The following is a 21,727-nucleotide window of genomic DNA, read 5'->3' as shown; positions in this document are numbered from 1 at the left end:
ATTATTATTATTATTATTATTATTATTATTATTATTATTATTATTATTATGCTTTATTTATATAGTGCTGTAGGCCAAGCAATATCAGGGTGTGGTGAAGAGGAGAAAAGTTATTAATGAAGAACACATTAGCTAGAAGAGGCTGAAGCTGTTAGCTTTTTGCCTGAATCTACGCGAAAGGGCAAGATTCTACATCTCCTTCCCTCTCCTGAGTTAATTGACATTTGCCTTTTGAACTCAGTTTTCAGCAATTATTTTAAGTTGAGGAGTGAGAAACTAAGACATTTTAGAAACAGCTGAAAAAAATGGATGATGGAGGAGTAATAGGACTGTCCCTTTCAAATTGGGACAGTTGGAGAGCATGGTCTATTTTAGTGTTTGCAAAGATGGCCAAGATTTTGATTATTACTTCCGATCTTCCCTTGATTGTCTGAATTGGACACATTTGGCTATATCCTGACAGCAAACAAACCCATTTTGATGTTCTACAGTTTTGCCACTACTGATTTTTGTGCTATGGACCTTTTGTTTGTTGGGTTTTCCAATTCAATATGCTGTGACTCTGTCTAAAGATTTTCCTTATTGGCATTAAGACCCTAGCAACCTTTCATGTTACCTTTTCCTACATAGCTTCCTTTCTCACTTTCTTCAGAGTCTTGCTGAGCTTGCAAGGTACATTTTGCCCACCTGCATATTCTCTACTGCAATAAATCTTCATGTTTATTTCAGTGTTAATTTTAAAAGTTCTAAACATTATACAAAGCTTTTGGCATTCCACATACCTGCAGCAGGTAGAAATTAGGTTTTCATCTATTTCTTATCAGTGTAATAAAAATCTATCTCTTCTTGTCACCATCAAGGAAGGCTGTATGTCTACACAACTTAGGGTTCTGTACAAGTATTATGAGAGCTACCATGGTGTAGTGGTTTGAGCATTGGATTCAACTCTGGAGACTCTGGAGACCACAGTTCAATTCCCTGCTGGCCATGTAAACCTACTGGGTGACCTTGAGTGAATCATACACACTCACTCCCAGAAAATGGCCTTAGGTTTGCCATAAATCAGAAATGACTTGAAGGCAAAGAAGAAGACAAAGACAAAGACAAAGACGGAGATGAAGAAGAAGAAGAAGAAGAAGAACAACTATAACCTGGGAAAATTACTCAGCTAGCAGCAGAACTAAAGAATTTGCAGCTCTCAAAATAACTTTAACAAGCTTAGGTCCTGGGCAAAGGACTCTCTGTTAGATGTGATACCTCAAATTTACTTGCTTTCCTGGACCCCCATACCCTGCCATCAGCAGCACCCCAGAGAGTAGCTGGGAGGTGACATTTTCATTTCCTGCAGTGTCCTGCATGGTCCAATGTAGTGTCACTCTAGGACATTTTGAAAAATTAAAATGGAGCCTTGCAGGCCTAGCTTCCCGACATGAAGGGCCAAGGGGATATTTGTAAATGTTGGTGTTGGGCTTTGCTGGAGTAGTTGGGCCCTGGTAACTGCCTTAGAGTCTCTGGGAAATTGTGATTGTAGTGGTCACTCTCCTATATAATTGGTCTATAATCTTCTCTTTCAGTTTCCCTATATACTGTATCTAAAGGCTGTTTCACACATTATGTTGAGGTCACTCAAGTTTATCAGTGAGCACACATTCAGTGGGAAGTATATCTTAATTGTGGATGTCTCTGCAAATTGTTTTTATCCTTCACATTTGACATTTTGGGTATATATGTAACACACAGCAGGCATGCATGTAGGAATGTAACAGAGAAATAGGCAAGAGACTGCTGTCTTCTTTGTGTCAGTGTGTCAGTATGAAACCCAGAAGGTGTGCACATACTCCCCCCCTCTCCCCGATTGTTTGCTCTTCCTCTGTATGGGTCGGGGGTGGCAACATAGCCATGTAGATTTTTTTAACAGTAATAACCCTGAGCAGCATAGCTAATAGATAGTGCAATGGGAGTTGAAGTCCAGCAATATTTGGAGGGCCACGTGTTGGCAAACCTAATTTTAGGTGAGGCTCACTGATCTACTGCAGAACTTTGGACATTATACTGGAAGAAATGCCTCTGAATTCTAGACAAGAAACTGCTGCTAGCTTCTCCTTACAAACCTTCTTAAATCCATAGACAATGCTGTGTTAGTCTGGTAATTCAGTATGCAAAAGGATCTCGTAGCACCCTTGAGACTAACTGAAAGAAAGAATTTGGTAGCGTAAGCTTTTGTAGACTTGAGTCTATCCTAGACTTGAGACTACTTCAGTTGGTTCAAGTTTACAGAAGCTCATGCTACCAACTTCTTTCTGTCAGTTAGTCTCAAAGATCCTACAAGATCCCTTTGCATACTTCTTAAATCCAGTCATATGCCAGAAACATTGTGTATATCTGTACTGTACAGTTATTGCACTTACATACTGCCATGGCAGCATTTAATGGAATCTTTAGATTTATAGTTTGGTAAGGGGAACTCAGAATTTTTCACCAGAAATCTCTAGTGTTGCAGCTCACTAGACTATAAATCTCAAGATTCCATAGGATGGAACCAATGTAATTGAAGTGAAATCATACTGCTATAATGTTGCAGTCTGTAAGACTTTACTGCATGTTTCAATCAATTTTAATAATGTTTGGGTCCTGTTCATTTAATAAAACACCTAATAATGCTAGCAGTTTCATGTACATGTATGATATCTATATCTAGATTTTTAGATATAGATGTCATACTTGTAGATGAAATAGTTAGCATTATTAGGTGTTTTGTTATATGGACAGGACCTAAGCATCAGATTTTAAGATACAGATAAAGATATATCAGCTTTTTTTCCTTTTAGTGTATTGAGACAAAAATCTGAAAAAATGTTCTGTAAAGAGAAGCAAGACTTTTAAGAGGTTAGAGACTTGAAAAATTAATGTGGTAAGTATGATTTGGGAAGTAGAACTCCTTTAGGTCAAATATAGAACTGGTTTGAAATTCAAAGATCCCAAATCCCTGCTATAATTTATAATACCAGTGTACTGTGGAATTGTAAATTCCCAGAACACACCAATTCTTGCTTTTTCTTTCATCTTATGAGACTAGTTGGCCTTGCTGGAAGGGAAGCGTTCTAGCCTCTAGAGTGTCCAATTACCCCATTGCTCTCTAGAATATTAAACTGTCAGAATAACAGAACATGTCCTTAGAAGTTTGATTAGGATGTTACTTCTGAACATAAGAAAAGCCCTGTGGGATCAGACCAAAGGTCTCTCTGCCTAGTGTCCTGTTTCCTATGTTGCTCAACCAGAGGCATGGAGTGGAGAGCTGTATGCTGATGTGGGGTCAGGCAGAGAGAACAGATATAGGCAATGGTGAGACTGGTAAAAATAGAGGTCATTTGGCATCAGCTGAGGAGTGTACAGAAAGAGTGTCACAGAAAATTTGTCAGTTCTGTTCTGGAGATCACTCCCTTTTTGAGATCAATAAAAACTACTCTGCGGGTGTGGTTTATCCTCCTTTTAAAACAAAACAAGGGGATCCCCTGGATAACTATCTCAACACAACTGTATCATTTACTTAATATAACCAAACTCTCACTGTCCACACAAGCATGTTTGCATATCCCCCCTTCCACTGTTCTCCCTTAAAACTCTACACCCTCCCCTGCACTCTAATGCTATATTTATGCCTTGGAGATGTGGAAATGAGCAATATGATGGATGGATGGATGCCGCTTGTCTGGGTTTTTCACCACCATTTCCCCTGGGGCGCTCCATCTGCTGGCAGAGAGCACCATCCCAAAAGATGGTATCTTTTGCAAACTAGACAGCTAACAGACAGCTTCTCTGTCAGAATATTTCCCAGAAGAAGAGTAGGCTTCATCTGTTTTATACTCCTTTCCCATGGCATAGTGCATGATATTTGTTCTGACTCCCATTGTTCCAAATAGTCCACCATAAATAAAAATGCTAGTGGGGGGAAACAGAAATAGGGCTGAGACTTTGTACTCTTGTGACACTGATAGATTCTCATTTGGGACTGACATGAGATTTAATTGCTCACTGAGCCACTGAGTTGCCCTTTAAGGCACATCCTGCCATGTCCTGTTAATGAGCTCAGTGGCTACATTTGCCCAGCAGTAGATCTCAGATGTGCTGGGTCTCTCTCTCTCTCTCTCTCTCTCTCTCTCACACACACACACACACACACAGAGAGAGAGAGAGAGAGACTGGAGCTGAAATCAGTCATGATATACAGTTATGTACGTAGTATGTGTTTATAAGAATAAACCAGTCCAAAGAAGCAATGTGACATAGTGTTTGTATAATCCTTGTGTAAGCATTTTTCAGGAAGCTGGATTGCATTGGTTTTGCACAGTGCCTGCTGTCTCTAGAGTGACAGGTAATGCTAGGACTCACCAAATAAATACCTCTGTTCCTAATCAGAACTGGGAATGGAGTGAACCTTTTGTTCAAAGAGACTGTGGCTTGGTGGCATCTGATTCAGTGCTTTGTTGTGTAATAAGATAAAATATAGTCTTCCACCCTATGCAGAAAATTAGCAAGGCAAAATAGGCATTTTAATGGTTGAGCCTAATTGATATTGTTTGTTTTAGTGGGATGTCATAAAATGCTCTCTTGAGGAAGGGTCTGGCTTTTCTCTTCTCTTACAAGTTTGGATTGAAATGAATGTTTTGGGCTGCGTCTTCTAGTGGAATTGCTGCTAATAGTTCTCAATCAATGGTGTGTCTTCCCTAAGTCAGAGCATGGGAGCACAGAGCCAGCTCAGTGCTTTGCTCTGGAGCTACCTTCCATCAGCAGGCAAATATGTTGTTCATTCTGATAGACTTTTGAGAACCGTTTTTTAAAAAAAGGGGGCTTTTAAGAAAGTACTGTAATAATATTACTGTTTTTAACTGCTTTTAAATGTTTTTTATTGCTTGATTTAAATTATATTTCATTTTGTTTATTTTTCATTGTTATGTGCATTCAAGTTGATGCCAATTTACCACAACCTAGCACTGGATTTTCTTGGTGAGATTTAGTCTGGGGACCGTTTATTGCCATTGCCTTCCCTTAAGACAAAAATATGAGCTGTTTAAGGTCACCCAGGGGCTTGCCATGGCTGAGTGGGGATTCAATTTCCAGTTTCCTAGAGTCTCAGTTCAACACCCAAACCACTTAACTATATTGGCTCTCTGTGCTGATAGTTTGCTTTCATTTTAATGTCGCTCTTTTGTATGGTTTAACTACATTGTATTTATTTTAATTTGTTATCTGCCTCAAATCCTGGTTTGGTGGAATAGTGAGATATAAAGTTAATAACAAGAAGAATATTTGAAAAGAAAGTTGAAATTAATAGCCTCAAACTCAAATCCTTAACCTCTAATCATAGGTACAATTTTTAATTAATTTCAGTGTTTGACTTTCCAGTTCTCCAGAAGTAACAAAACTTATCTTTTGGTATTTAAAAGCTTATCTTTTGGTATTTAAAGGCATCTGAATGCTACAAGCCTCTATGGCACAAAACATTTTCTCTTGTCCACAGCACAAGGCAGCAGCACAAGGCACAACAAGAATTAGCCCATAAACCGTGTAGCAATAGCAATAGCATGTACATTTCTATACTGCTTATTAGTGAACTCAGCACTCTCTAAGTGGTTTACAATCTGTAGGTCAATTTCCCCCAACAAGCTGGGTAGTCATTTTACCGACTTATGAAAGGATGGAAGGCTGAGTCAACCTTGAAGCCCCTGGTATTGAATGCACAACCTTGAGGTTGCAATACTGGCATTTAACAACTGTGCTACCAGGGCTCCCTGTGTAATAGTCCTTCTCTTGCATTTAGTGAGGACAAATACCCCATAACTATAAAAGTAATAAAAAAGTTGTTGTTAGCTGCTGCTGTAATTCACGTGAGGATATGAGAAGCCATAGAGTAGATTACCAGTCCTGGGGGCAATAACAGGGATATCAAACAGAAGCTGGGGAACCAAAATTGGCAGGGGGCATGCAGAGTCTGGACTGAAAACCAGGGCAGAATCTCTGAGCTAGCTTGGATGTGGATGATCCTTGTTCCATGTTGTTTCCAGGGACTGTAGAGTGTTTGCTGCCTGTCTTATAAAGGCAGGCTGATTGTTTAGTGTTAACAGCTGGGGATGCACAAACTGAGTTGTAGGTGTACCAAGCATCTCCGCAAGCATTCCAGTCCTCCTAGTATCTCCAAGGGAACACAACAACTACAAATGGGGTGGAGGTGTTTGTCATTAAGGCAGTGGCATCACTAGAGGATGCAAGGGTGTGAGCCACACTGGGTTACACTCCAAAGGTGGGTGTCACTCTCTGGGGTGCTACACTCAAAGGGACTCACATGGCTACTGGGCAAGTAAGAAAGGGTGTTTCCCACTTCCCCAGCAGCTGTACCAAACCCTAACATGTCCTCCACAGTTCAGAGTGCTGTCCCGTAAGTTGCGGTAGCTGCTGGAGAGGCAGAGGAGCCTTCCGAGTCCCTTCAGAAGCAGCCATGTAGGATTCTGTAGGCTGGGGGAGGGGGCTGCACAAGTCTGGCCAAGTGAATGGGGAAGGAGAGTAAGGCAGATCACCCTCCTCCCCCTGCACTACCTTAAATACAGCACTGCATTGAGGGAACATCTACACTGTAAAAAAAAAAAGCACTTTAATTGCCTTGGAACCATCCTACACAATCCTTGGATTTGTTGTTTTGTAAGGCACCAGCACTCTTTGGCAGAGAAGGCTGAAGACGTTGTAAAACTGCAGATCCCAGTATTCCATAGGACAGACCACAGCAATTAAAATGGTGTCAAACTACATTATTACTGCAGGGTAGATGCATCCTGAGTTATAACAGTTAATTACGTATCTTATTTACTGCAAAAAGGAATTAGTTACAAGGAAGCAGATGTTTGTAACTAATTACCACCAAGCTTTTCTCAGTGTATCAGCACATTTTGAAGAAGCTTCACAAGCTCTCTCTGGGCCAAAGTATGGCCTTCCAAATGTTTTTGGACTGCAGCTCCCATCCTGTCTAAGAGTCATAGGGCAACACTCAAGCCATTAAACCACACTGGCTCTCTTGAGTAAACGGATGTTTATTTTTTCAGTGTTGGCTCTGTTGTTGGATTTCTTGCTTTCTTTTGGGCAGAAGAGTGATGAATGAATGCATAGAAATAAATAATTGGTAATTTTAACTTATCATTATTATGATTAGTTCCACATGCTAGGATTATCTAAATCAAGGGTTTGTCTAAATGAATCGGGTTTTGCTCCACACCACTGCATGCTTTGGAGGGGAAGACTGTGTGCCAAGTGGAAAGCCCATTCAGTTTTTGTGGTTGCACATAAACTGGAAACAGACACTATCTGGAATACTGTAAAGCTACCTCCAGTGTGGCATCTATTTTATGTGCAAAAGAAGACAATAGAGATGGAAAGAATATTCACATTTGCTCAATTCTGGACTGAAAAATGGGTTCCTCAACCATTAGGAAACCCTGTTTGGGAAGATTAATCCACTTAAGATAATTTTGTATGGATTTCACCTGCTATTTGCATACCCCAAAGTCTTCTAGGAAATCATTTTCTGATTTTTGTGAGTTAATTGTGGGGTTTACACAACAGTTTCCAGACCGTCATATGCATCTTTGTGTAATGTTGCTGCTTTCTTTGCAAAAACCCATAACAATTTTGTAAAACGGCAATCTTAAACTACAAAAATTGATTTAAAAAACAGCAATCTTGCACAAAGGATAATCACAAAGCTTTCTTGTCTAAGAGTGTTGTTTTCTACACAAGACTTTTGCTGTGCAAGAATCTTGTTATGTAAGATGACTTTTTTATATAGAAAACAGCAGGTATACTAAAAAGCACACAAATAATGTCTGCAAATAATGTTGTTTTGTGCAAAACCTCACAATTCCCTCATAAAAAACCCTAAGTGTATTTCTGCATAGAATAGTTTCCTAAAACACTTTGGGATGTGTGTGAATATTGGGTGAGAACTGCACAGAAATTCTTGTTTTCTCCACCATAGGGAGAAAACTGTGAAAATTACTTGTCCTCAAGGACAAAATTATTTGCCCTTTACAAGGACAAAATAGCCAAATATTAATATCCCTGGCACATGAACAGAATGTGGTCCTTGAACAAGGTAATAACAAAGAAAGACTAGAAAGAGAAACAGATGAACTGTATTATATTTCCAAATTTCAATCCATTACAGACGTATGAACAAAGACTACATATATTAATACAAGAGTTCTTACTACAGTAACAAAAAGAATCTTTTCTCCCAAGGAATTGGCTTTCAGTAAGAATGTTTATTGCTTTCATACATCAAAACCGACCACTGTAAAGATCTGAAAGACCTCCATCTCTGTATGCAGCCCTTTGAAAATTTAGGACAAAGGATAAGGTTTGCATCCTGTCTAGATCCTATTACATTACATTCCACTCCCATAACTATGTATATATGCTTTATACATTTATTATCACTGTGTGAGCATCTGATGAAGTGGGTTTATATCCATGAAAGTTCAGTTAGTCTTAAAGATGAAGCTATATTCATCCCCCATCTTCCCCCTTTTTATAGTGTTTTCAAAGGTGAAGCTGGCCAGGGAAGTTATTTAAGTTTTACCTCACTAATGATTAATCTACAAAGATCGAGGTAGCAGAATTCTCCTGACTTGCTGCATGTTGAGAGGGTTGGGGTTTTTAGTGGTGGTGGGGAGCTTTTCCCACAGGAAAGAACCTCTCTCTCTACTTACAGACAACTTGGACAGGTAGATATCCTCCAAAAATCTTCAAGAATGCTAAAACTGGGGCAAATCTTGCTATGTTCTGAATTATCAGAAGGCCAGTTCACAGAGTTGAAGTCCATTTAAAAAGCTGACTTCAAAATATTAAAGTGCTGATTGCATTATTCCATGGTTTGAGATACTTGTTTTTTCTGTTCACTTAGTGTTTTTTGGTTCTTTATGTGCTCTAAGAACACATGGTAGGAAAAAAAATAATGTCAGAAGAAGACATTAGAGAAGAAGCCTAATGGCAGTAGATAATATAAAGAAATTAGGACTTCTTAAAATGCTAAACTTGGAGCTTGTCCAAGCAGTTTAAGGAGCCAAACAATGGAGCTTATCCCATTAACAAATAAGCCAGTTTATCTCTTCCAGCTTGAATTCAGGTTCTGGGATGCCCCTGGATGTTATCATATCTAAATCACTGTCTATCTAGCTGGGATACCACCACCCAGATTCATCCTGGGTCGAAGCCTTGCTCAGCCAGCATGTTTTCAAAGTCAGGGAGCTTCCGACTTCAAAAATTGGCCAGCTGAGTAAGGCTTTGACCCGAGATGCATCCGGGTGGCGGCATCCTGGCTAGATAGATGGCGATTTAGGTATAATAATATCTGGGGCATCCCAGATACTGAATTCAAGCCAGAAGAAGTAAGCCAGTTTATTTGTTTTGGGGAAAGCTCCAATAACTCTTTCCTGTTAAAACAATTTTAAATGGCATGCATTCTATGATTTATCCTTTGTTGCACATCTTCAATCTATAGGAATAACTGCAGCTTCTGTTGTTGTATTTGGTTTGTCAGAAGTTGACCTGCCTCTGAAGAAGGATGGCTTCACATCAGAGGGGACCACACTGGAAGCTTTGTTGCGTGGCGAAGGGCTTGAAAAGAAAATAGATACTAAAGAGGAAGATACTCTACAAGAAATCCAGGTGAGTATTCTTCTACTGGCCTGATCACATTTACTAGCTATATACTGTGGGCCCCTGGTCTCTGCTTGGGTTTGCTTCCAGGACCCATCCATCCCTGTGGATACCAAAATCCATGGATGGTCAAGTGGATTGTACAGTGGCGTAATAAAATGGTGTCCCTTATATAAAATGGCAAATTCAGTGTTTGTTTTTTGGAATTTATATATATTTTTGAATATTGTCAAGCCATAGATGGTTGAATCAGTGGATAAAAAAAAATCCATGTATATGGAGGGCCAACTGAGATGCTGAAAAGATTATGTATGATGTTGTTTGGTCTACGACACCTGTTTGTTGTAGGACATCTCTTGTGGCCTTCATGTTGTGATCTGCAGGAGACACACAAAACTAAGCACTAGCCATTGTACATATATGGAATTCCCAGTTTGTCCTTCTGTGTGAGAAGGAGATTGTATTCTTTGATGTAGGTGTAATTAATAAGCTATTTTGAGATAATATAAAGTAAATGACAGAAAAGCCCTGACCTCATAGCTCAATGGGCAGCCCAGTTAATTCCCCTTTATATCAAGATTAAGGAGAATACACATAAAACAAGAATTTGGAGTAGTGAGTCTGAACAAAATACAAGAAGTGCAGATTAACACAGCACCAAATAGGTCAGGGGCAACTTTCAAGAGATGTAATTGCATCTCAATGTTTTGTGAAGAACAAGCACCATGACATTAGGGCTTCCTGGAAGGGAATGAAATGAAATGGAAAAGAAAGAAGAAAGAACGTTCTTTGTGCTATGGTGTTTGAAGTAAATTCAGGCTTTTGTAAAATCATTATCAAGAGGTGTAATATGGGAACTGAAGCTGTCCTGTTAATTGATGTGAAGCATTTGTGACATAATAAATACGCCTAAGATGAGTTCTGGCAGGATACTACAAAATGGGAGTAGGAGAACTACTTTTTAAACACAGAAGTTTCCACTCTACTTTTTGAGCCTGTGACTGACTGTTTTGATGCTATCTCTCCCCCACCCCACCCCTGTTGACTTCTTGGATATAGGAATGATGTAGCCAGGGGCTTGCAAGTCAGAGAGGATATGTGCTCCAAGGCCTGTTACAGACTGCCAAAATAAAGCTGCTTTGGGTCTCTTTGGAGGTATGCTTTGGAGGTATGTTGGGGGCAAATTAGCTTACTTGCTAATTAGCTTACTTGCTGTTCACCGCTATGATCTTTGGAATAGGGGTATATAAATAAAAACAAATTATGCTATTTAAATGATGCCTGGGTCCTAAGAGTCCGGAGGTCGCGCCAAAGCCACACTCCATTCCTAAGCACTGGAGTGCAGCTTTGGTGCAGCTTCCGGATTCTTAGGGTGCATGCATCATTTAAACAGCATATATCCAAAGAGACCCGAAACAGCTTTATTTTGGCAGTCTGGAACAGGCCCAAGTTTGAGTCAAAGCTTTAAAGGAGCTATCCATGGTTCTGAAGCTTATCTGGAGATGATGTTCAGCTCCAGAGAGCCCTTTCAGACAAGAAAACAGCCATGAAAGCCTTTGAAAATGTCTGAAAGTCCCAGGCTTTGGTTCTGTACAAACCTATTATATTTTGGAGATTCACGTGACATTTTCTTCATCCTGAAGTATTTTCTGGGAACTCCTGGCACTACCAAAGACTTTCAGTTCTTATGTGAGATCGAAGGCTTTCATGGCTGGTATCCATAATTTTTCGTGGGTTTTTTGGGCTATGTGGCCATGTTCTAGAAGAGTTTATTCCTGACGTTTCGCCGGCATCCGACAAATTTTTCCAGAAGACAACACAGCCCTGTTCGAACATTGCCTCAGCACAAGCTATTTTCAGTGGGACAATGGATTCTACGAGCAGAGAGATGGGATAACAATGGGAAGCCCTCTAAGCCTTGGAATAGCAAACTTTACATGGAACACTTTGAAAAGCAAGCCCTGGAAACAGCACTGAAAAAGCCCACAACTTGGTTTTGACACATGGATGACACTTTCACCATTTGGACCCATGGAGAAGATCTGGCTATGTTCCTGAACCATCTGAACAACATCCACCCTAACATCCAATTCACTATGGAAAAAGAAAAGGAACACTGCCATTCTTGGATGACCTAGTCACCCACAAACTGAACCAACATTTGGGTCACACAGTATACAGAAAACCTACATATACAGACAGATACCTGCACAAGAACTCAATATATATATATACCCACTCTCTTCCAGGTCAGCATTCTCTGAAGATGCCAGCCACAGATGCTGGTGAAACGTCAGGAATAAACTCTTCTAGAACATGGCCACATAGCCTGAAAAACTCACAAAAAACTTTCAGTTCTACTTCACTGCTCAATTTAAATTAACCCAGTACTTTCTGAAATGTAAAATATTTCTATTTGTGTCAGTCTGTCTGTCTGTTTTCTGTGCTATCCTGGAACTAAGTAAGATGGCTGCTGCCAATAAACACATGTATTGTTGCCAGAACACATATTCAACAGAGAGTTTGGGGGGGGGGGGGGAGGAATGTTTGTACCAAATCAAAATGATCCTAATGGCCTGTTACAGACAGCCAAAATAAAGCTGCTTTGAGTCACAGTGGAGGTATGGTGTTTCAATGATGCATGCATCCTAAGAGTCCAGAAGCCACACCAAAGCCACGCTCCAGTCTTTAGGGCTGGAGCGTGGCTTTGGTGCAACTTCTGGACTCTTAGGACGCATGCATCATTGAAACACCATACCTCCACTGTGACTCAAAGCAGCTTTATTTTGGCTGTCTGTAATAGGCCAATGTTTTAGCTAGCATAATATTGTTACAGTACTTTGATTGTAACTCCTGAGTAATAAGTAAAAAAGCCCAGTGGAAATTGATGAAAATCCATTTCTAAAATGTTCCCTGAGTGATATGTGTTTAGTGGGAGGGAGAAGTGGGAGGACAGTATGTTGGGGGGAAGGATGGAAACCTGGGATATTTCCAGAAAGAGTTTGGATGCATGTAGTTAAAATCCAAACAAAAAGAAGGGGAAACTCTCAGTACCTGCAGATGATTTCCCCCCTCCTGGTTGAGCCCAGAGATAGCTTATTTAAAGTCTGGATTAAAACTTGCATGGATTTACTTCCCCACAGGCATGATAGCTACTGCCTGTTGCTGCTGTTGTGTGCCTTCAAGTCATGTTCAACTTATAGTGGCTTTCAGGCAAACCTACCACAGGGTTTTACTGATGAGATTTGTTCAGAGGAAGTTTGCCTTTGTCTTCCTCTGAGGCTGACAGACTGTGACTTGCTCAAGATAATCCATAGTGTTTTGCTGGTTGTGTAGGGATTCAAACCCTGGTCTCCAGCATCATGGTCCAGTGCTCAAACTGCTATACCACACTGGTCACTTTTTAGTAGCAATGTATTGATGTCACTGCTTCCTTGGAAGGAAAACAAGCATGAAAAAGAAATGGCCCCCAAACAGCAATTGATTTGTGAAGAATTTGTAAATTCTTTGTTGTTGAATATGTTCAGGTGTAAATATGTGGCACAGCTCTACTTAATGTAATCTTGAAGTACATGTTTCAAAACCAGGCCCTGAAATGGCATTATCTTTGCAACTTCTGTATCGAAATCAGGGATGGGAATCACACAACCCTCCAGATGTTGTTGAACTGCAACTCACCATGGGCTATGATGACTAAGACTGCTGAGACTTGCAGTCCAACAGTGTCTTCAGGGTTTCATGATTCCCACCCCTGATCTAAATTAAAGAAGTGTGAATGCTGGTAATATATGTTCCCTTCTGTCTTTGCCCTTCTTCTAAAAACCCTCTGCTGGGCTGGGATTTGTTTTTAATTACTGCTTATTGTTTTAACGACAGAGGGTTTTGGAAAATGATGAAAATGCAGATGAAGCAAACGAGGAAGAAGAGATGGAAGAAGATATTCCAAAACGAAAGAACAGACCCAGAGGACGGGTAGGTGACTTTAACCAAATGAGAGGAAGAAAGTAAAAACAAATACTGTTTTCATATTCACACTCATTGTTTCTATATGTTCACCAATAGATAGATAGTGTGTGTGTGTATGTGTCTTCAAGCTGGCTGTTTACTTATGGTGACCCCATAAATTTCATAGGGTTTTCTAGACAAAGAGCTTAATGACATCTGTGGTATAGGTATTTGGTAAACACTATGGAAATACATCCTAGAATACTCTGCTCACATAACCAAATAGAGCTCTCAAACTGAGAATTCCAAGTCTCTCACCATACTAAAAATCCCAGATTCCATAGGATGGAGGCATGACAATTCATTTTAATTTGAATCGCTACAACTGTGGGGTAGATACATTTAATGATTCACTTGTATATCATCTAAAGTGCTTTGATTGAGAGTTCTTGCATAGCAGGGGGTTGGACTGGATAGCCCTAGTGGTCTCTTCCAACTATGATTCTATAAACCTACTGTCATCTGTGGGATGATCACTTCTGTTTTATATTCTGATTTTGGTTTAGAATGTTGTTTAAAAAAACACCATGATGGAAACTGAATTATTGCCCCTGCCCAACCCAAGTCATGTACATATTTGTGTGCCAAGTGAAACTTTTATTATCTGGCATTTGTTCTATCTGCATTTTTAGATGAACCAAAGCTGTATCTTTTCCCTTGACAGTTGCAGTGCAGGGAAGAGCTGGCTATCGATCAGTCTTCTCCGCATGGCTCTGCAGCTGGAGGCTCTCAGTAATCAGATCCCCTGGCAGGAAACCCACACAGCATGAAGGCAGGCAGCTCACCTCCCACTCGTCATTCTGCTTGGCTGTTCTGGCCCTCTCTGCTCTCTGGAGTAGACTGCTGGAGGCTCTCAGGACTGAGTGAACACCAGCCCTTGCAAGCCTCCAGTAGCAGATTCACAGCAGGAAACTCTTTTACATTAGCCAAATGTTCGAAAGGACTTCTCTTTACTCCTCCATCAATATCTTCCTATTTAATGGCCTGTGTGTGGAGAAGACAAGGCCATTGATGAGCTGTGTCATTGTACTGTACTGTGCCATAAAGGAAGGAACTGGCAAAAATATATCTGAGTATTTCTTGCCTAAGAAAACCCTATGAAATTCATGGGTTCCCATAGATCAGCATGTGACTTAAAGGCATGTGCACAAAGAAGAATACAGGAGAGAGCTTCTGGAAGTATTCTGTTAACAGCACAATGAGAACAGGATAAAGAAAAAGAGTAAACTCTAGCTTATGTTTTCATTCCTGTCAAAATCTTCTCATCTTGAAAATCTCCTCTGACCTCTGTTCTCTTTGACTGTCCTGCCTTTATTTAGCCTGAGGGTGTTCCATCTGGTTGCTACCAGTTTCAAGCTGGCCTACTCGTTATATAAAATAAGGGGATATACATTATGACTGTGGATCCTTTTATACTACACAGTTATAGCTCCATGGCTCTTTTTGGTTCCATCCTATGGAATCCTGGGATTTGAAGTTTATGGAAGGATATTTAGAATACCCATGGCCCAAACTAAATAATACATGTAATCATCCATCAATATCATTGGCTCAGGGGACTATTATATCATCAGAACTGAGGCAAGGTGCTTTGCAGACAATTTTGCCAATCAAAATTGATCCCCAGCTCCTTGCTCCCCCTGTCAGGCAACAAGATATAGGGGCACAGAGTCATAGAGTTGGAAAGGAATGTAAGGAGCATCTAGTTCAACCCCCTGCCATGTAGGAATATACAACTAAAGCACACCTGGAAAATGGCCATCCAACATCTGTTTAAAGACCTCCAAAAAGGAGAGTCTACCACTTTTTGAGGCAGTCTACTCCACTATCAAAAAAGGAACATCAGGAAAGTTCTTGCTAATATTTAGATAGAATATATTTCCTTGCAATTTAAATCCATTGGCCTATGTTCTAGTCTAGTGGAACAGCAGTAAACAAGCTTGATTCATCTTCTACATGATATCCCTTCAGATATTTGAAGTTAGCTATCATGTCACGTCTCTATCTTCTTTTCTCCAAGCTAAACATAGCCAGCTCCTTCAGCTGTTCCTCATGGGGCTTGGTTTCTAGGCCTTTGAACATCTTGATTGGCCTCCTTTGAACACTTTCCAGTTTGTCAATATCATTATTACACTGTGGAGCCCAGTGCTGTGCACAGTACTCCAGGTAAAGACTGATCAAAGTAGAGCAGAGTGCTACCGTTTCTTCGATTGATCTGGGCACTATTCTTTTGTTGATGCAGCTTAGAAATGCATTGGCTTTTTGGGGAGGGGGGCACTGCTACATTACACTCATGTTTAGCTTGACGTGTACTGAAACTCCTCCTTTTCACATTTGTTATTTTACATGTGGTCCTCTGATCAGGTGCTTGGTTTTTCCACTGCAGCTCTGATCAGAATCAAAGGTATCCCAACACAGATTCTGTGATTGTTTTTTAATTTAATAAACATGTAAACCAAAAGTCTCTATCAAGTCTAGTGTGGCCCTCATAATAAATACACATGGCTATCATTTACACGTATTGATTGAGAGAGAGAAAGAATGCTAGAGAGACTGATATTTTGCAAGGTTGACTCGCTCTCAGTTACTGATCTATGTTAATAATGACTTACCATGTTCTCACTTATTCCACGTTTGGAATAATATTTTTAGTCCTTTATGGTCTATGATCTGGACACATATACAGGAGAACTTACTTCCTTTAACAAAGGAAAAATCGGTATTTGGCGAGTTCACAGTACAAAAGATGAAAAGGTCTGTAAGAATGTGCTGGCATACTTATGAGATGGGAAGTGGCTCCACTAGGTATATACAATAAACAGAACCATACAAAGTGCATCTAATGCTCAAACCCTACACCACACTGGAGACCAGGGTTTGAATCCCTACTCAGCCATGGACTTGAAGGCACACAACAACATGGTACCTCACACTTCATTATACAATAAATTGCTCTTTCCACTTATCTCCTATAAGAACATGATTTGACAAGTTATTCTATAGCTATCTTGTGAACATAATTCTGGTGCACACGATTCTAGAATTCAGATGCATAAATGCTTGGTTGTTTCAAAGCACAAGTGAAGGGATTAAAGGCACGGAGACAGAGATAATACTGTGGCTCCAGCGGGCTGGTCATTCCAAATTTGCGCACGTCCTTCCCTTTCCTACAGCATGATTTCATTTTTAATCTCAGCCCCTTCATCTGTCCTTCTGGCAGGCTTCCCTGCTTGGCTCCATTTGAGTGCTCCAAGGCTGCTCTGCTGAAGCTTTTCTGCTATATACATCAATTCCTTGCTGTATAACGGCAGGAGACTGAAGGCAGCCATGGATGACTGAATGCCACAGAAGGAAGCCCTGACAGCAAGCACGTGGCACTCAGGTCCATGACTCTGGGGTGGCTGTCTATTTGCCAGCTCCCCTGAGGCCAGCCATGAAATTATGAGACTGTCAGAGAAGAGATTTGAAGGCCAACGACATGTGGATCTTCAGGGAGAGATTTAAGGACTTTGTCTAGAAATAATGGGCAGGGCAGTAAAGCCTCAGATCCTATTGTGTACATTGTGTAGGCTGGAAACATGAGTATACATATAGATTGTATATTTTGCATGCCATGTAATGTAGTTTAGTTCTAAAGTGTAGATACTTTGTGGAGTTCAGCTCACAACTTCCCCTAGCCATTTTAGCCACTGTCTACACTGAATGGGTGATTCTGGGAGCTGTAGACCAAAGGGAAAAACCATTCCAAGCTCTACTCTGGTGCTAGTTGTTATTCAGTGTCCCTTGCCCCAACCACCATGATTTTGAAAAAAGCCAAAAGAAAACAAAATTAGAAATCAGTTTATATGCAATTAGGATTTTTTTGGGGAGAAGCACCAGAGATTTTTATTAATGAATTAATAAGCCCTCATACAAACTTTTAAATTTTTTTGTGAGTGCCCACAAGCATGCAGATGTGGTTATCTGGTTTACATTTTAAAAAATTGTAAGAGCTGATGGCCAAAGAACAGGAATCCCTGATCAGCAATAAACGGCAGGTTCTCATGGTGGAGGAACATTAACAGAATGTCCCTTAGGGACAGGCACTGGGTTATCAATGGTTCAGTTGCTAGAATTGATCCAGGACCCTTACTAGCTATGGGCTCATTGTTGGAGGGAAAAGGTTTTGCTTCCCTCCTCTTGTTTTCCAGACATTTCCAGAAACTCTCTTGCTTTTTGTTATCATTAGCTTTTTGTGCAGTTCTTGAGCAACTGTGTAAAAATGCATGGGGTCACTCTCATGTAAGCTGCAGATCTGAAAATGGGTTCATCCATGAAGGTTTTTGAGTTACTATATATATTTTTTTCTTTGCACTGTACTTATCGTTTATTGATTGATTGAATTGCTATGCCTGCTGCTATGTTTCAGGCATTATTGCTGGATCCTGGAACATGCTAAAGGTAAAATAAGATAGAACTACATTCTTAACAGTTTGTCACAATATGACTCTGACCCACAATTCAGTAAGCAGGAACAAAAGCCTAAATCTAATGCAGTGTAATGCTTTTGGTAACGTCAGGATCATCAGTCCTTCTCCCTTTAGCTCTTTCCAAAGTGTGTGGGTGATGGTGTGATGCATCAGAGAGAGGAGATTGCATTGACTTCCTGTTCCAACAGTGTTGATCAGCACTCTTCCAGAAGCTGTCCAACACTAGATACTGCGCATAAGCCCAAGGCCTTCACTAAGTGTTCCCCTTCTGATACTCTGTGCCTACCACATTGTAAACTGCTTAGGAAGTGCTCAACACTATAAAGTGACCTAAACATTATTATTTTAAAAGTTATCATTGATTGATTAACTAACTATATCCATGAGTTTTAATGTCTTTGTAACAATACCTGGGACAGAGATAAACAGGATCTAAAATTTTCTATATATGCATATTTTCATCAAAAGGGTTTTGAAGATTAGCATCGCCAACAGTTACATTAATATCTTGTTTTCCTTCTAGGCTCGGGGTTCTGGAGGTGGCAGGAGAAGAAATGATGTTTCTTCCATGGATGACCACGATAAACCCTATGTTTGTGACAGTAAGTAGTGCCCAGGCCTTCCACTTTGCTTTTAGTCTCATCCACTTCCTCTAGAAGCAACCAGAATGTAGTTTCTTTCTTTGCAATGGTGGTCATAGTGGGGAAGTTTTACAGCTTTATAATTTGCTTATCTTCCATTGCCATCACTGCTTGTTCTTCCTATTTTTTTGCACAGGTGAGTAAAAATGAAACCCTTTAGCCAGAGCTGACAGTGACTACTGCTCTCACACCTCATTTCCCTCTTCAGTGTTCTCTTTCTGTTCTGTTTCTCGACTTCTCCTGTGGCTTTTTGTACCTTTGTCTCTTTCCCACCTTGTGAGTCATTTAACTTCTGGTTCAGTAAGGGCCACACCAAACATTACATGGGAGATGGCTTGACAGCTTTCCAGAGTTCTTCTTCAAATGAAAAAAGTAGAAGAATGAGGAGACAAAGTCCCACATGCTATGCAATGATCAAAAACATTTTTTAAAAAAATCCCAATGCATTTCAGCCTTATCACCAACTGGCCTTCTTCAAGGGCTATTTAATCCTCAGAAATTTCAGGAGTGCAGTTTGCATTCTCTATTCAAGTGGACATTTGATTATTAGAAGAAAGGCCAGATGCCTTCTATATTTTATAGAGAGTGCAGACTACAACTCCAGAAATTGTTGCAGAAAAATTATTATGTAGAGAGAAATGCATGTTTTTGTTTTGCCCATCACATTGTTTGCAAAGAAACATAGGAAAAAGTGTTTTCTACACACACAAAAAAAACTATTTTCTATGCAAAACCCCTGTTGTTGTTATTATTAAAATACTCACATATGTTTCTCCATATAATAATTCCTGCGCTACAATTTGGGACATTGAGTAGCAGTATAAAATTGTGCAAAATTCACTCAAGTCTATTATTCTTCCTAACAGGGTTACTTGACTATTGGGGAAAGTGTTTCTCATCTGGTAACAGATAATTATTAATATTATTTCCATCCCTATCCATTAGTCTCTCCTGGGAAAGAGAGGTGACTGCTTAATCCTCTCACCTCTGTTCATTTTTACTAAAAATCAGTTTCCCCCTTTATTTGTTTTGTGTGGGAGAAAAGAGACTGGTGCCCATTTTGCAATCGGTTTGTGGGTTTGGGATGATTTTGAGCAGAAAATACATCAAAAGGGGGAAAGGATGAAGCATAGCATTTTTTCATGCTGTTCTTCTACAAATGGTGTCAGCCACTTGTAAAAGCTGCGTTTTGTTTAAACATTTGCACAGAAACAGTACTTCAGAACTGTTATATGCATCTCCCATGTAACAGCTAAATTAGCTTTTTTATTATAAACCAAAGTATGCCTTGGATACTTTAAAAAAAACAACCTTGAAAGGCTAAACTTATCATTTTCTTCACTAATTTGGACAGAATTTTCATTCAAATTACATGACACAGCTGTACCTGAACAATTAGTTCTGTAGTCTCTACTCACGTAGGGTTTGTTCTATGACAATTGTTGGATAGAATACAATCAAAATATTCTGCTTAAAATTACTGTCCTCCTCATATGGAGTCCTTTATTTGGTGTAATGTTAATGTTTTATTTTGTGAAGGCTCTCTGCATTGACTTTTTATTGGTGCATTGTATAGATGGCTTTTCGTTGTGACTTTAGAATGCAAGTTAAGCATGAAAGATCCAAATGTAACCGAGTTTCAGTGTTTTGGGACAAAGTCAGGTGTAATGGTTTCTGAGTTGCTCTTTTTAAAAAAAGCACACTGTAGAAGAACTGTCCTTTGTCTATCTGTGACAACAATGTCTCCATTCACAGAAAACTTTCTCCAAAAACATTCACTGTTTGGCATAATTTATCTGTCTGGTCAACTGATAGCCTGTGAACAGCATCCTATCCTTATTCTGGTTTTTAACCTTGACAGGTACTCAGTGCAAAGTGAGAGGATATCGCAGAGGCCCCTGAAACAGTGATGAGGCCTATTTCAGTTCATGCATTCCTTAACATTGCCCCTTAGAATGACAGGTTGAGACTCTCTTATCTGAAATGCTTGGGAACAGAAGTGTTTTGGATTTTGGTTTTTTTTTAATATTTTGGAATAGTGGTACTACACATATGTACCTAATGAGATATCTTGGAGATGGGACTCAAATCTAAGCACAAAAATAATTTATGATTCATCTACACCTTAAAACACATATCTTGAAGGTAATTTTATACAATATTTTAATACTGTTGTGCATGAAACAATGTTTGTGTATGCTGAACCAGCAGAGAGCAAAGGTGTCACTATCTCAGCCAAACATGAAAAAAGTTTTGGATTTTGGAATACTTTAGATTTTGAAATTTCAGATAAAGGAGACTCAACCTTTATTAATGACCTCCCTCAACTAGTGTCAGGAATCGCATATGCTTTTGTCCTGCCATAATAAAGTGATGGGATATGTCGTAGTGACAGTATGTTTTAGAAATGTTTTAGAAAGGTGAGCTCAGATCCAGTTATTGAGATAAGGCAGGAAAGGAGACAAATTAGTTATCATATTTATTTATTATATTTATTTGTATCCTGCTCTTTTCCCAGGACTGGGACTCCATAAGAAAGTGTATAACAACAAAGAGAAAAGGGCAATATGGGAAAAGAAAGAGAAATATGTTTATTAATTTCAATGAATAAGAATTAAGCCCACCTGAGGTTTTAATTGTGTGTAGTTTAATAGTGTGGTTATAATGTTTGCTGGCAATTTGTGACAATGAAAGTCACCAGACTGGACCTACAAGTTTTTTTTTAAATAAAGGTTTTGAGTTTTTACTACTGAGTCTAAATTTCTGAACTATGGTATCTTTCTGGAACTGACAACTAGGTTTTGACCAGAGCTTGGAAAAGTTACTTTTGCTGGCTGGGAGGTTCTGGGGATTGTTTCCATCCTCCCCCCCCCCCCAAACTCTAGGTTTGAGGCCCTCAAATCTGAATCG

At 39.7% G+C, this 21,727-nt stretch overlaps 1 protein-coding gene across 10 annotated transcripts in view; it reads left to right on the top strand.

The window, feature by feature from the left end:
• Positions 1 to 21,727, top strand: part of DPF3 (double PHD fingers 3) — a 278,546-nt gene that overhangs the window by 186,734 nt on the left and 70,085 nt on the right. For all 10 annotated transcript variants that reach the window (XM_042445680.1, XM_042445751.1, XM_042445759.1 and 7 more), the window contains exons 4-6: positions 9,584 to 9,711; positions 13,579 to 13,674; positions 18,700 to 18,778. In XM_042445680.1, coding sequence (XP_042301614.1) covers positions 9,584 to 9,711; positions 13,579 to 13,674; positions 18,700 to 18,778 — 303 coding nt within the window. The remainder of the gene's footprint in view (positions 1 to 9,583; positions 9,712 to 13,578; positions 13,675 to 18,699; positions 18,779 to 21,727) is intronic.

Source organism: Sceloporus undulatus, chromosome 1, assembly GCF_019175285.1.
Source record: "Sceloporus undulatus isolate JIND9_A2432 ecotype Alabama chromosome 1, SceUnd_v1.1, whole genome shotgun sequence".
NCBI classification, from domain to species: Eukaryota; Metazoa; Chordata; class Lepidosauria; order Squamata; family Phrynosomatidae; genus Sceloporus; species Sceloporus undulatus.
The sequence above is the reverse complement of the archived record's forward strand: the minus strand, read 5'-3'. Positions and strand labels throughout refer to the sequence as shown.